This window comes from Corvus hawaiiensis, chromosome 3, assembly GCF_020740725.1.
Source record: "Corvus hawaiiensis isolate bCorHaw1 chromosome 3, bCorHaw1.pri.cur, whole genome shotgun sequence".
In the NCBI taxonomy this organism is placed as follows: Eukaryota; Metazoa; Chordata; class Aves; order Passeriformes; family Corvidae; genus Corvus; species Corvus hawaiiensis.
The window spans coordinates 60,135,286-60,151,227 of NC_063215.1; the positions used below are offsets into that span (position 1 = coordinate 60,135,286).

General features: G+C 44.9%; 1 protein-coding gene across 3 annotated transcripts in view; it reads left to right on the forward strand.

Moving 5' to 3' along the window:
* The first annotated feature begins 734 nt into the window (after window positions 1-734).
* The window catches only part of AKAP12 (A-kinase anchoring protein 12), a 30,465-nt gene continuing 15,257 nt past the window's right edge, over window positions 735-15,942 (forward strand). Inside the window, exons 1-2 of one of the 3 annotated variants that reach the window (XM_048297386.1) lie at window positions 735-1,107; window positions 10,361-10,547. In XM_048297386.1, the coding sequence (XP_048153343.1) occupies window positions 970-1,107; window positions 10,361-10,547 (325 nt within the window). In that variant the 5' untranslated portion in view covers window positions 735-969. Of the gene's footprint in view, window positions 1,108-10,360; window positions 10,548-13,486; window positions 13,713-13,998; window positions 14,045-15,942 lie in introns of those variants that run through there. The other 2 variants (XM_048297387.1, XM_048297388.1) reach the window with 2 other exon arrangements.

The following is a 15,942-nucleotide window of genomic DNA, read 5'->3' on the forward strand; positions in this document are numbered from 1 at the left end:
GCTACCCATTTGGCACATTGTGGTTAGTTCATTTTAATGTGTGTGCTATTTCACTGCTGATACCTTTGAAAGCACCAGGTAAGAGTGTGCTTACACACATGCTGGTCCTGATTTTGTGGCATGGGAAAGATGCTTTGTGTATTCTGGGCTAGGAGAGAAACTACTGTTCTTGGCTTTGCTTACCTAGGCCATGATCTGGCATGAATTAATAATAGGGAACCTGTCCTGCATGACAATTAAAAAAAAAAAAAAAAGACATCTTGATTTTTTTGTTTCTTCGAAGTTGCCTAAGACATGGGACCTTACATTTCTGCATCAGCTGAAACCTGGACGTCCTTCCCTCAGAAGGCCCAGCCTGGCTGAGGTCCGGAGCCCGGCGCTGAGGGCTGCTGGCCGCCGAGCCGAGCGGCCGGGGCAGGAGGCGGCAGGAGCTCCACGGGGGCGAGGGGCAGCGCGGCCGGGCGGGGGGCGCGGCCCCTGGGCCGGAGCCCCGAAGGTGCCGGCGGGCGGGCGCTCGTCCCGGCCCCGGGAGAACGGCGAGGGGGCCGAAGCGCTGAGTCAGCGCCGCGGTGCCGCCGCGCAGGGCCGGGGGCCGGGAGGCGCCCCCGCCCCGGCGGTGCCCGGGAGGGGCGGGGAGAGGCGGCGGCGGCGGCGGGCAGGGCGCTGCCCCCCTTGGCCGCTCCTTATCAGCCCGGTTTGATGCTGCAAGGCGTGTCCGGGGATCTGCTCATGTGATGGAGCAAGAGGCAGGCGGGCGGGGGGACTAGGGGAGGAGGTGATTTTCCTCGCTGCTCCCGCTCGCGCTTTTTTTTTCTCCTCCCTTTCCCTTTTTTTTTTTTTTTTTTTTTTAATTTTCCCCCTCTCGCCCTAAAGGAGTTTGCAAGAGCCGGGCTCCTTCATTCCCGGCTGTGCCGCCGCCGCCCACCGCTAGCCCCCGTCAGCGGCTCCGCACGGCCGCGGGGCAGCGCCATGGGCGCCGGCAGCTCCGCCGAGCCGGCCGCCCCGCAGGACGGGGCCGGGGCCGCCGCCGAGCCCCCTCGCACCCCTCCGGAGCCGCTGCCGGCAGAAGACGCGGCAGAGCCCCAGCCACCAGCGGAGCCCGCCAAGGTAAGGCAGGAGCGGCGGGGAGGCGGGGGGAGACGCGGGGCGGCGGCTGCCGCCGCACCCCCGGGCCGGGGAAACTTTCCCGCCGCGGCTGCGGGCACCTGCCGCAGCGCCGGGCACCCCCGGGCCGGGCGCGGAGCGGGGGCGCGGCGGGGCCGGGACTGCGCCACGGCCGGCGCCGCAGTCATAAAACTCCCGCCGGCGGCGGCAGCAGCGGCGGGGCGGGGGGCGAGGGTGACCGCGGGGGCGCCGCCGCTTTTGTGTGCGGCCGGGGCCGGGGCGAGAAGAGCCGCACCCAGCCGCGGTGAGCTCTGCGCCAAGGAGCCTCCTGACTGCGGTCCTGCGGCCGGATCGACGCGGCTCCCGCGGCTCTCCGCAGCCCCCCCACTCCATCCTCTCCCCTCCCGAGGGAGCAGGTGGGAGGCGCGTCGGGGCGCGGCCGGGCGGGCGGCTCGGCAGTGCCTTCGGCTGGGCGCCAGCCGCGCTGTGCCCCCCTTCCCGCCCCGGCCCGCACCCCTGGGCTCGGGCTCACCTGAGCCCCCGCCCTGCCGCCGCGGGGAAGGGGCGGCGGTGTCGGCAGCGGGGGCTGGAGCCATGGCTTTGGTGCGGCCCGCTGTCGTACCGCATAGGGGACAAGGGGGAGGGACTCCCGAACTCCCAGCCCGTGGGGAGCGAAGGAGCTCTAGGTATGTGTGATTTAAAATAAAGACGTTGAAGAATTGAAAGAAATTCTTTTAAAACATGTCTGGTGTTTAAAAATAGATCATGAATGAACCCATTTATCCCTCTGGAATAGGCGCGTTTAGGGGATTTTGGGACTGAAAGGGAGGTTATGTGCATCTGTGTGTTTACATAGCGTGGCTTTGGGGTAGGCGTGAGTTTGTGAGGGGAGAAATAATACCACGTTCTACCGAGGTCCCCTTCTTTGGGTTCTTCAGAGTTCGGGTGCTCAGAGCGGGGAGACTCCGAAGTTTCTGTGACTGGTGCGTGGGTGTGCTAGAGCTTGAGAACTGGTTATGACTTTGTTTCTTTGACCTTGTGGTTCAGATTTAACTTTCAAGTTGAATTTCCCATAGTTCCTGGCTGCCACTAGACCTCCTTGTGCGTGTTTTGACAGATTTGAAAACCACATTGCGAATGAACTTTAAATTAACTAAGATTTATTTTATTTTCTTTTTAACCAAATAAGCGTTGGGGATTGGTGTTGGTTAACAAAATATTTAGCAGTTGTGTTGGGCAATTTTAGAACTCAGAGGGAATTTATATCAGGCAAGCATTTGGCTATTGTGGTTGTTTAAAAATTAAGATAATGGGACTTTGAAGAAGGGATGTAATATTCATAGCCATGTTTATCCAGTTATGGGAACTAAGACCTTCTAAAAAGGGAATAACATTAATACTGTTCTCAAGTACAGATTATTATTACTACTGTGGTTTATGTCTTCTAAGCTTTAGAAAAATGTTTTCTAATAGATTTTCGCCTGGTTATTCAAGTAAAACTGTTTAAAAGTGGGGAAGTTCTGTTGCCATTTTGCTGCTATAAGAAATTGTATTACGCTGTTCTCCTAAAACAGCTGGTTTTGCCTTCCATTACGTGACATAAAAAGAAAAATAAGTTTTAATGAAGTTTAGTCATACTTCTTTTGTATCTCATTTAGTCTGTCTTACTAAAGTAACTTCATGCAGATTTGTGACACAGTTTTTCATCATTATTCCTTCCAGCTCTTTGGATTTGAAAATTACCAGTCCTGCAGTGCCCCTGGAGAAATCTGTCAGATAGCTAATATGTTTGCAGAAGATACAACGGGAATCTTTTGGAGGGTGGTCTTTTTTCTTGCATTATCCAAATTAAAATGTTTATTACAACCCTTTTAGAAGAAAAACTTTGGAAACTGACTTTAGTGGAATCCAACTTGAGTGAGTCTTGGCAAGGCAATTACAAATAAACTGTCTAAGCAACTAGTCTTATACAGGCTATAAAGTCTCAGAGAAGTTGTGCTTTCTTTTGTGATCTGAAATCCTTGAAATATTTAATGAAATTTCTTTCATGACGTAGTTGTATTTTTTACAAGATGAAAACCTCTTTGCCTTTTCTTCTAGCAAGCAACAAATTTATAGTCTTTAGGCTGTTTCATTGTTCACGTGTGACACTTTGGCCAGATACCAGCTTTTGGGTGTCCTGGTGTCCATACTGAAATGGGAGGGTGTATGTTTCAGTGCTGCTCACTTCTACAGCCCAAGGACCCTGGAAAGCACTTGGTCTACAGAGCAAGGGGTATTTAGGGGCCTTTGGGTGCTGGCTTGCAAACACAGTGGGTTGAATGTGGGCTCATGTGGTGAGTACCTCAGCTGTTGGTCCCATCTTCTCAAAAGTTCGTGGTGAATTACACATAAAGCAGCTCCAGAGTTTCTAGCCTACTACAGTACTAGGACTCAAAATGGGGGATTTCTTTACTGTAGCAGACAAGACTTAAACTCTGTCAGTGAAGGAGCTGCTCCTTATCTTGCGTAGCCACCCCCCACTATCTCTGCAGGGGAGTGTGACAGATACTGGTGGTACTAATCCATTCAGGTGCCTGAATTGAATTAATCAGATTTGTGAATTGACACCCAAGGTCCTGTTGAAACCAAGGGGCAGGGTGTGGTTCTACAGAAGGCTGATTTTTGTGATGGAGTTACCTTCTTGCTGTTTGAACAGCAATGATCTTTTCCCCCTCCTTTCTCCCCTGTTCCTCTTCCCTGTCTTGCCTCACATGATGCAGTCTCGCTTGGCCATATCATGTCCTAACCTTGCCTTTCTATAAGCGGGTTAAACTCACTAACCCTTCAGGAAACAGGGAAATTTATTCTTGCTGGAGCATTTTCCTGATCTGCTTGTGAGTTCATTTGACTCCTACATCGTGGAGGTGAGACCAAGAGCTAGGACAAGGCAAGCATCTGCAGGAGGGGAAATGAAAAAACTTTCCCTGATGGTGGCAGTAAGCTGGTGAAAACTCACTGAAACCTCACGAGCAGATTGTCCTGAGCAGCACAGAGGCCTGAAGCTTGGCCTGAGAAGGATTTATCAGATCTCAGTAGTGCTAGAAGCAGGAACAAGATCTTTTTGGTCTTGAAGAAGACCAGCCATACCTTAGGTGTCCTGAACTGACAAAAACCTTTGAGATGTCTGATGAGGAGGTTCATGTGCTCCTGCCTCCTCCCCAGAGCACCTGCAGCTTCTCCTGTATTGCACCTGGCACTGTGCGAGCTTGTTGAAGGAGCTAAGCCCCTGAAAAACTGTTCCAGTTCTTTGGCAAGGTCATTCTCTGCTGATTGAGCAAGATTTGTTGGCTTCTGGGACTCAGCAGAAGCTGCAGGTACAGGGGAGCAGGCAGGACCTTGTGACTGGAATGGGACAGGAAGCTGGGTGACACTTCGTTGGTGGCAGCACATGGCTGGATTGGTTTGGGCATCTTCATCTTGTGAGCGCCCTCTCTGTTCATAGCAGTGATGTGGCTCTCACCCAACTTCCAGTTTTGATGCTAAGCATCAGAGATCTGGAAAAAAATGCCAGTGCGGTGTCCTCCCATGGGGTGGAAGGTGACTCCAAGCCATGTGGGCAATGCCAGGATAGCTTTGTCATCCTACCAGCATTGCAGCTAACAATGACAATCACACACGTGCCACTTCTATTTTATCTAGAAGTTCAAGGTACCAGCTTTAATAGAGGTTTCTTTTGTGGACCTGTAGAAGGAGCCAAGCTCTGTTGGAACAGCTACCTGAAACAGTGTAGGGAAATTTCCAGAGAGAATTCGGAAAAATAGGGGAATGCTAATAAGCTATTCTTGCACTAAAATCTAGTTTTGTCAGAGATAGTATTTTAATGGAGATTGATGGCTTGAAAGTGTGGTGTGGTGGATTCCTGGCTTGCGCCAGCAAGGGCCCTCACTTGAGCAGAGAGTTATTCGGGATGGTTCCCATTTCTGAGTAGTAACTTGATTACGCTACCTGTGTTGTAATGAGAGCAAGTGTGTGCTAGACAGTAAATATTTGGAACTGTCTCTTCTAAAGAGATTACCAGCTGAGATGTCAGAGTGTCTTATTGTCCGAGTGCCTGACAAATAACAGCTGGGGCAGGCTTACATCTGCTGTTTAAACAACTGCGTTCTGGTGAGGGAGCTGAGTCAGCCTGAAAATACTACATTATCAATAGTGAAACAAAGCTTGTTCAAGGAAAGTCCCTAGACTGTGTCTCCAGGAGCCCCAGTTCGAGACATTTGGTCTGAGGCTGCAGGGTTCCCCTGGCTCAATAGGGTCTGACTCACTTTAGATACTTCTCTTCCAACTGGGGAGGAAGAGGCTGGTACAATTCAGTGGTAAGGTTTGGAGGGCTGACCACACCTGTGTGGTGGCTGAGGTGAAAGCATAAAAATGTGTAATTGAAAAAATGCACAATAGAAATTGGTGTCATAGTGGCACCAAAAGCGTGAAATAACCCCCTAATCATGTAGGAGATAAAGAGGGAGGTGGCCGGGCACTTTCAGTGCCGAGGCAATTAGCTTGTGTTTGATGTGGTAGAAGCTAAAGAGATGCAAAGAGGAGCGTCGGGTCTTTGAAAGTCCTCCAGGTTGGAAATGCAAGCCTGCTTGTAGTTGCTGAGAGGAAAGGAACGTGCTTTGTGCTCAGCCCCTGTTCTGACTGGTCCTTAAAGCCTGGGTGAGCTGTACAAGTGAAATGCTTTCGTAAGGTGGTGTCTGAAAGAGCTGAAAGGTATGAGACCGGGAAGGAGCTCAGGTTGGATCAGGCTTTGAATAACAGATTGGGAGTAGTGCTTCTTTCACAGGCTGCAGAAGAAGATCATAGAGATTATTTGGGTGCAGAAGCTGTTTTATCCATTTGGGTTTTGAGGGTAGTCATCCATAAGGAGGTGTCACTGTGAAGTCAGGCTGAGAGTTGGGAGAGAAGAGGGTAGATGAGGAGATGAGGTGCAGAGAAAGTTCTTGGCTTTGTCTGCAGGAGACTGAAATCAGGTATTGAAATTAAATGTGCTGTTATATCCCTTACAGAGGAAGGGCGTTGTGTTTTCTTCACCTGGAACTTGGAGTGTCCCACAAACCTCTAATGTTTAGCTAATGCAAAACAAGACAAACTGCTGTGAACAAAGAGTTGGAATGATCCAATTTTTTTCTTTTCCCAAATGTTGGTGTTTGAAGTTCTTTTTAATGAAGCAGCATGTGTTAAGAGCAGATCCCCTGAGCATGCCAACAGTCTTTACCAGTTTCAAAATCAAACTTCAGGAAAAATATTAAGAGACCATTATGTTAGTTTGCTCAGTTGTTCAGACAGCTGGATCTTGCTATTTTAGTAATCTGATGTAGAATCAGTGTAGCAGGATTAACAGAATGAGGCAAAATTAACTCTGGTACGTTTGGGCCTGGTGTGAGGAATCCCTGGAATGATTTGGGTCTGGTACAAGGAATGTTGGGAATGATGGTGATTGCTGGTGGGGGAAGAGGCTGGGTGCTGCGAACCCCTCAGGAACAGTGCCCTAAGGGAGCGTCCACTAATGTACAGTGAGATCAGGGAGGGACCTGCAGTTCATCCACATCTTGTGCAATTTGTCATGTTAATTTATCCATTTTCAATTTTGTGTGCGTTTAATGGGGTCTAACAGTTGGACTCACTGCTGGATGCAAGATGGAGCAGAAGCTGCTCTTGGTTAGAGTGATGTGGGCAGCAAGACTGTGCATTTTAGTCTCATTAGCTGTGTGTCTGCCCTTTGCTTCCATCTTTGTGGTGAATGTGAGGCAAATATTAAAAAAATAGATGCATGATGTATAGTAATGGTGTGACAGAAACTGGAGTGTTGCTTTGCTAATGGCCCTTTGTTTTGGGAATGAAGAAGCTGAAAGATCAGTGAACTGGATAACCAGTTCTCCTTGGTTTCTCCCTTGTTTATGAGACAACACATTCATAAATTAATAACCAAAGGAGTGTAATGAATGTGTGCCACAAAAAACTGATAAACCTGCCAAATGTAATGTCTCATTACTTGTGGATAAATGCATACAGGTGAACAAAGAGATTCCTAATACTGTTAATTTTTGTCTTTTAAAATTTTTTTTTCACCCATCTCTCTAAACTCTGACATTATATTTGTCTAAGCTTTACAACTATTCTCAATGGAATTAAGAACACTGCTCATCAAATTAGATATAATTGGACTAAACTGCAGTTTAGATCCCTTCAGAGAAATGAAGCAGTTAATGTGAAGGAAAACTGAAATTAGTTTCTTTTGAGGACTAATGCAGTGGGACAGACTGCACTGACCCTCATAAAGAGCCTGAGTGATGTTTTTAGAACACAAAACTTTTTTTTTCTTTTTTTTTTAAACTAATGATGCTGTTACGTCTTCTTTCACATTACAAGCTCCCCAAAGGTTTCTTCTCCTTTGCACATGTTTTAATTTGGAAAAATACTATTGTTTTATTAGTTTTGATTACTCAATTATTTAAAGCAGAGCACTTGATTTGAAAATCTAAATTTGCCTTACCAAGGCCACGAATCACATCAAACTCTTTCCTGAGGGACTGGGGTAAAAAGGTAGGGTTATACCACAGGTCTGGTCAGATTTGAAAATACCACAGGTCTGGTCTTCCGTGTATTTACATTTTTACATGGTCGTGACTGATGGATCCTGCTTCCAAAACTGAATTTATGTACAGAGTGAACAAGGATTATAATTATACTGGCTGGTTGTAAAAATTGCTTATAGTCTTACATTTAGTAATGTTTTATATTTAATTCTGTTTTTCATACTGGAAGGCATTGCAGATTTAACAGATCCGAGCGGTTATCTGCTAGACCCAGTGACTTCTGAATTTTGGTCTGAAATGACAAATCTTGAGGATTATATAAAGTCACTGTTTTCCTGAATGCGTCACAACTGTAGAATAAATTCAGAGCTGGGGGAATAGTAAGTGCTACCATTGTTAATATTTTATCGTAACAGTCTGTGCTCAATTTGAAAAGGAGAAAAGTTGTACTGCATTGGGCTACCAAATACCTTTGTGCCCTGGTTCCTTGCAGAGTCCACTGGTGCTTATTAGGCAAATGGTTGACTGTGTCTGTACATGTGTGTCTATACATGTGACTGGCTTTAAAATGGTGTGCTGCCTGGGGAGGTTTGGAAAGAAAGGCAAAGAAATCTTTGAATAACCTGAGGAGTGCTAAGATATTCAGTGCTGTTGCCTTTCTTGTGACTTGAAAGAATAGTTGGTGCTAATTCTGAGGGTGTTGTCTTGAAATAGTCATCCATGGCTTTTTCTTCAGATAGCCTAGTGCCCTGGGAGCCAGTCAAGTTAAGGTTGTTCTTGTGTTTGCAGGACTAGCAGTTGTCTTTCAAGAATAAATCAGTAGAACTTACTATTATTTAAAAAAAAGTAATGGTTCTCTACTAAATTTGTACTGAAGAATCTTAAAGCCCTTTCAGAATTAGGTTGTTGTTTCCTGTGTCTGATTCTCTTGCTTGTTTTTAATCAGTTACTGCCATTCAATTGATGCTGTGTGCAACTGCAGAGGAGCTCCACAGGATTTACGTGCCTTTGTTCGGTGGTGTGGCGTCTTTATCCCTCCTGAGTTCCTGTGTTTTAGATTTACGGGAAGGATGATGTGAGAAGCGGGAATGTAATCTGAGTGTTGAGCCATTCCGTATTTCTTCTATTTAATATCTGGTCTCAGCATGTGAAAACTCTGAAGCCAAATTATTCCATCTGTGGTATTGGCAGTGGAGCAGAATGGGATCCTTTTTCGTGAAGTGGATTATGTGGCTGTGAAAGGCAGCTTTGAGGAGTGCAACAACGCCTGGTGGAAACAATTTGGCTTAATTAAGGGCTTCTGAACTGGAAATCAGGAACCTGAATGCACACGCTTCATTGCCTGTGGAAGTGGAGTACAGCGCTTCTCCCAGATCTCACTCAGCGTGTGAAAAGAGACAGATGATGAAGACGAAAGCCCTTTTCCTGGCACTGTCTGTTGACTTGAAATTCTGTTGCAGCAGGCTAATTACTAATAAAAATAAATAAATAGATATCCCCATTCAGAAGGTTTATGTAGGGGGAGTTTGGAAGAGAATCATCAAGAATGTGGCATCTTCCTGATCCCAGTTTGGCGCTTCAGACATGTGGATGTTAGATCCCATCTTTCAGTGTAATGTATCTGTGGTACCTTTGATTAATTAACAGGGCTCCAATGGCAGTATTTTGGGAGTACTGATGAGTCATAAGACAATGATACATAATTAAGGTTTGCTGTTCCACCAGAGGAACTTCAAACCTTCACTTTAGGAATAATGGTTAATTAGTTGAAATGGCTTCTGTTGGAAGGTAATAGAATCGGTTGGAGAGCTAGTTCATTAAATAAAGGGTAATCAATAAATTAAAGGGTAATTAAGTATCTTATAATGACCACAACACATTTCATACTTTTAAAATAAAAATCTGCTTGTGAAAGTGTATTTCTTCTTACAGGGCAAGCCAGTACAAATTCTGAAAATAATTAAAATGTATCAAGTGTGGAAGCTGAAAAACAGATTCTTCTTTTTGCACATACTAGCAAATCTAGAAAAAATACTTCAAATTATATAGGGCAGAGTCCCAAAGGATTGTAAAGCTCTTTCCTCCTTTAAGAGTAGTTGCCACCTAATAACAGAGGTCCAAAAATTCTAGTTTTAATTTCAGTTTCACTACATTTCCTCATGGGAAATACATATGTATTCTGCTTTCTGTCCTGAATAGTTCAGTTTCTTTGTAGTTGTATTGTTGATGATAATAAGCACATAAGTAGAGGAGCAATACCAAAGTCTATATTGTAGAGAGGATTCATTCTTATATCAGAACAGTTGTGCCAGATATTTTGAATGAAGAATTTCTTTCCATCAGCTAGATTCACCTTATCCTGGAGTTTTCCCTCATGGAAGAAACAGATTTCTACACAAGGTTATAGGCCATTGTCTGTAAGAACTGCTTCTTCCATGTATTTCATGTGGAAGAACAGAAAGATAAATAGTTCCAGATTATGCGTTTTGGGTTTTTTTTCCTTACAGAAGTACTTCTATTTAATCAAGTTAAAATTGTTTGCATGTATATATTCAAAATGAGAATGAAAGAACAATATTCTGTGGGGGTTGGAGGGGAACCCAGCCTAATACTGATGTTTTCTTTTTCTTTCCTTCTTTCTTTCCCTACTACCATCCTTCAATCAATACTTGACCACACAGGTTTTAAATGCAAGTTTACCAGTACCTGATGTTAGTGAAGACAATTTGAAGCATGATGCCTCACCACAGGAGCCACTGCAGCTGGAAGCTGTTACAGCATCTACGGAACTGGATGGGCAGCAGCCAGAGGTGGCTTCACCCCTCCAAGAACCACCCAGAGAGCAAACAGAGTCACCTGGAACAAATGGTAAGTAAAAACCTGTGTTCAGTGGACATATCATAGAGGCCTGTGTGCTAAATGGGATGAGAAGTAGAAATGGGGCTTGATTAGCTGTCTGCTACTGAACAGGTATTACTCAAGTGATCTGTTGTTGCTCAAGTGCTTCTAGGGCACTGTTTCATGGGAGACGTTTTCTCTGTAGGAGAGTTCAGATGACAGATGGCTTGTGGACTGAAGCTGTTGGTGTCAGTGGTGGAGATGCTCACCTGTTCCCCCTTAGGGGTAGTTCTCAGCTCTGAGTGCCTCTGCTTGTCTGCTGCCCATCTCCTGACCATCCACCTGTAGGAACAGCTCAGTTTCCACTTCTCGTGTTAGGAGTTCCTGCTGCATAGGCTTGTCCGTTCCTTCATAAGGCAGAAATCCTTTTATGTTAATTCATTAGTGATATTAATGATAAAATATTTTGAGTGCATAGGAAGGGACAGGCTGCTAATCTGTTGGTTTTACCTTGATTAAAGTTTCCCTTCCTACAGCTTTTCATTGGATTTGCATTTTGACCACAAAACCTTTCTCATCATAGGCATCCCTGTGTGTTCTCTCCTGGGAATGTCTCCCTTGCCTTGCTGCATGGTCAGGACCTGCTGTTCTTTCTCCTGTGTGATCTGGCAGCCCACCTTTCCTGCTCTCATCAGCCTCTTCTTGCTTCCCTCAGTTCCTGTTCACAGGTGTGCGTTGAGAGATCTGCTTCGGCAGTCCTGCTGCCTGCTGACTTTTTGGCAGGATGGCAAGAGGGAAGGATAGTTTTCAGTCAGAGCAGGCATCTAATGTTGGAGAGCAGGGAAGGGATGGGGACAGGGTAAATGAGGCACTATCTTCAGTGTCAGCCTGTAGAGCAGCTTAAGGCATGTGTGTACTCCAGGGTAACCATTGGTATATTCTAGGGTTTGAATCCTGGTAAAAGCAATTCTTTTTCATGTCTTTAGATTAATTGCTATAATGCTATTATCCCAATAGAAGGCTACCAATTTTATTCTAAGCTATTGTGCCTTTTTTTTTTTTTTTTTTTTTTTAAATCATATCAGTAGGGGCTTTTGACATTATAAAAATGGGATGGAGCTTGTTTTATCTTTCATGAAACTCTGCTTCTCTAAAATTTTACTCTTAAGCGGACAGGGATGGGAGGAGGATACTCACGAAACAGAGTCATAAAGGAAGAGAAAATACCTGATGTTTGAAGTAGTGTCAGAAGATTTCATGTTGGTATTTAGCTTCTGGATCAAGTGAAAAAAAAGGCCTTTAAAAGGGCATGAGTTTCAAGTTAATAGTCAAAGATTGTAATTATTTTTTGTCATCCTGGGTTGTAGTTTCAGTTACAGAAATCACATTACTAGGATATGTAATGAAGAGGTGAGAAGCTCCCTCTGAGTGCAGATAATTACATGTGACCAGTTGCATGGCATGATGTGAACATAACACAGCATTAGGAATTTGGATTTGAGTAGCCTGAAAAGCCATGGCTTTGTTTTGAGAATAATCTCTCATGTTGCTTGTGTGATATTCCTATTGTAATCTTGTCTTGTTAGACAAAATCGTGTAATTTTGTCAGTCTTGTCAGTGGAGCCAAGTCTACATGGTAGCATTATTTATGTGAAAGGGAAAACAGTTCTGTGTGTTTGCTCTTGAAGTAAAAAACCCATTAATGGAGGTGATGCGGCATGTATTTGCTGGTAACGATAGCTGAAAATGACATCATCTATAGAGGCAAATAAAACTTGCCCAGTCAAGCACTGAAAAGAGTCCTTCAAGTAAAGGCTATGTTCAGGTGTTCGTAACTGTTTGTGTCCACTTGTCTGGACCTTAGAGAGCCTGGCCCACCTCATCTGTCCTTAGGCAGATGAATAAAGGTGGAGAAGAGGTATCTCTTAGTTGCTCCATGCAGAGAAATCTTTCCACATAGAAAAATGTTCCATTTTAGTGCTGCACTTCATGTTCTCCAGTCATTGTTTATTCCACCTTGCTTGCAAGTCTATAAACTTAGGAGTAAAGCATTGTGACACCAAGCACTGAAACAACACAAGTGTTTGCCTACACTAAAGGAGTATTTATGATTAAAGGGTTTTTGGGTGGGTTGGTTCTCACCATCATTATTTGAATCTTGCATTCAGAAGACCATTTGAGAGATGACCTAGACTTATTAGTTGCCACTGTAAGATTAAATTAACCAGAAATTCTGGTAAATTGGCTGGGAAGTTGGTTCTGAGAGTCAGAGATGAAGGCTCAAGTATCATCAGAACTTCGGAGGTATTCAACATAATCAATTCTAATCAAAATAGAAATAGTGTCGCTATAATAGGAGGACACCTGTATTAGATACTGAGCCTTTACATTTTATCATATTGCATCCCTTTTTTACTATCAGTGGGAGCATTAAATTAATATACTACAAGTATCTGGAGTAACACGTTTATGAAACTCTTGACAGCAGAATTTGACTCAATTTATAAGTAATTAGGTTGTAGAGAATGCCAATTTAAAAACCCCTCCAAACAAATGAAAACAAAACAAAAAAAAATAAACCAACCCCACAGTAACAGGCAAAGGCACAGATATTTCGGTGTGGAAAAACTGAAGTGTTTTGTATGGTTTTGTTTATGAGGGGTAAAATCCTTGGGGTTTTAACCAGCATCTTTTGAGGCTGGGTCTGGATGCTTTGTGGGAAGCTGCATCGGGAAGGCATTACGACAGCGGGAACTGAAGCGGGCGCCTGGTTCGAAAGCGGCAGCCGGCGCCTCTTTCCTTCGGGACAGAGGGAGATAAAGGCTCGAAGCGGCAGTTCCGAGACGGAGCCTTTGAGGCACCACGCTTGTGCCGGCCAGCGGTGGGACGAGCCGGGCGGGCTGGGGGCGGTCCCGGGCGGGGCCCAGGGCTGTCCGGGCCGCGGGGAGCGGCCGTGGGGCGCGGGGCAGAGCCAGCCAGCCCTCCGACAGGCAGAGTTCCCTCAGGCAGCCTCTCCGTCAGCCGTCCATTCGTCCGGCCAGCCCGGTGCCGGGGGGTGGAAGCGCCGCTGCCGCCCGTCCGCCTCCCTCGCTGCCGTCGGCTGGGGCTGCCCCGCGCCCCTGGGAGGAACCTCGGAGAAGGGGGTTCGTGGTGTCAGTGTGGCTTCAGCCATGCTGGGGACAGTGACGATGGCGGGTAAGGCGGTTGGCTCTCTCTGGGCTCAGCAGCATCGCGGGGCTGCGGCGGTGCTCCGCTGCCGGAGAGCCTCCGGGGCCCCGAGCCCCCAGGGTTACAGACTCTGGATTTCCTGGCAGGGCGTTACGAGTTAAAAGGTCTGGCTTAAGTATTTTTCTCTCAGTGAGAACCTCTTCCAAGCGAAGGTTGCTGAGACTTCAGGAAGTCTCATACCGCCTCAGTCGGACGTTCGATGTGATCCGAGGCTTTATGAATGTGGAGGTGCTAACTGGGTGTTTTTCTGCAGGACGGGGCTATGACCTGGTATCCGAAATTGAGGAACAGAAAAAAAAGTAGTGATCGCACTGATGATGCTATTTGACATTAATCAAGCAGTAAGGCAGTAAAATACCTTAAGAGCTAAACTTGGTGAAATTGGAGGACTAGCATCGTTTATATGTTGTAAAAATACTTGCATGAGAGAAATGAAGCTGTTACTCCATTGCTGTTTTATCTTAATGAAGCAAAATTCAGAGGGGATTAGCACCGTGGCAAGGGAGTGTCTGTGTGTATGGGGAGCAGCGGGTTCCCAGCCTGCAGTACCAAAAATTCCATGCTGTGTGTGCTGAACTCCACACATCTTACTTGAGGAATTAGCACACAAGCCACTGAAGCTGAGAGCTAATACTGTAAACTAATTGGGCTTTCTGAAAAGATGAGTTTTGGAGGAGCAAAGAATTAAAAGAAAAAAACATTATCGTGCAGTGCTGGGTTTGGACAAACGTATGTCTTTCTCTGGGAGACAAAGTGGCATTATGAAGTTCAAACAAACCCGTTTATTTTGTGTTTTTCTCCTAAAGATAGCTAATTTGCATCGGAATTTCTCTCAGATGATGTATGGCTCTAGCTATCTAGGAAATCTTTGTCATTGTATTAATAATTACTCTCTTGTATATTGTTTGCTAGAGCCAGTGAACGAGTTCAACAAATAGGGGGAGTTTATTCATGCAAAATACTTTAACTTTACAATACATGTCGACAACAAAGCCTGTAGAAGTGCGGCTCCATTTGGAGCGGGCTCTGGGGAGGACTGTACGTGATTTGAATCAGTGAGTAGTGGAGGAGATATCCTACTGCTGTTTACAATAGGGTTTTCATTAAACTCTATGTTTAATGAGCTTATCACATGCTGAGACTTTTTCCTCAAGGGTTCTCTATTTTTTTTATTTCCTTTTATTTTTAGCAATTAAAGGTTAAACTGTTTTTCAAAAGCAATGTCTTTATAGGTTTGCACAGTTTGATCATTTGAGGTTTTCCTTATTTAATAATTCCTGTGGAAGAACCTTGGATTTTCACTGCAGCACAGCTGCTTCTATAGTGCATTTTGCAAGAACCGCATTTAGCGTGTAGTATATGTTACCATTTCTTGGAAGGGACAGAGTACCTCTGCTTGTTGGTATGCAGAAGTGTATTAAGCTGTCATGTGTCTAATTAGTGCAGATGCAGCTTCATCTCCTTTGTGGTGAGTTTGTGATGTTTACATTAGCCTTTGTGGTCGTGTTGATAAAGAAAAAATTTCAATCTGCTTTTCATTGTTCATTAATCATTAGGGGTTCTCAAAAATGTCCCAGCTTTTACTGGCCCATATTGCTTATCCCATTCTTGTTGCTAATGGAGCAATGAATTTTTTTTCCCCTCAAATACCCAAGTGCTAGGGTTGCATCTATCTTACGCTTGGTGAATGAACTTTATTTTAAGAAGCAGAACCAAGTCACTGAATGTGAGATGTGGACAGCATGTCTAACCATGAAATTTCATAAATATTTGTAGCGTGCTGGTTTGGTTCCCAAACAGAGCAGCTGTGCTGGTCTGAGAGCAGTTTATTATTGTGAGCGTATTTAATGAAGAATTTTTAACTACAGCAACTGTATCCAAGCCATAGCTAATGGCCGTTCTGTCTTTAAAAGTCTTCTGTTTGTTTTTAAAGAACTATACTGTTTTCTGATTTTTAGTGCTGTTTGTTGAAACACTGAAATGAAAAAAGAAATATCTTAATCTTGAATAGATGAAATACATAACTTTTCCTGCTGGAATTTGAGAAGCTGGGGCTCAGAATTGGAATTTGAGAAGCTCTGGGTTGGAGCAGAAAAGTACAGCTAAATCAAAATCTTCTGAATAAAGATTTTTGAGGAATATTAGAATGATACAGCAACACAGTGGAAATGATTGTGCGTTTGGGTTTGTTTGTTTG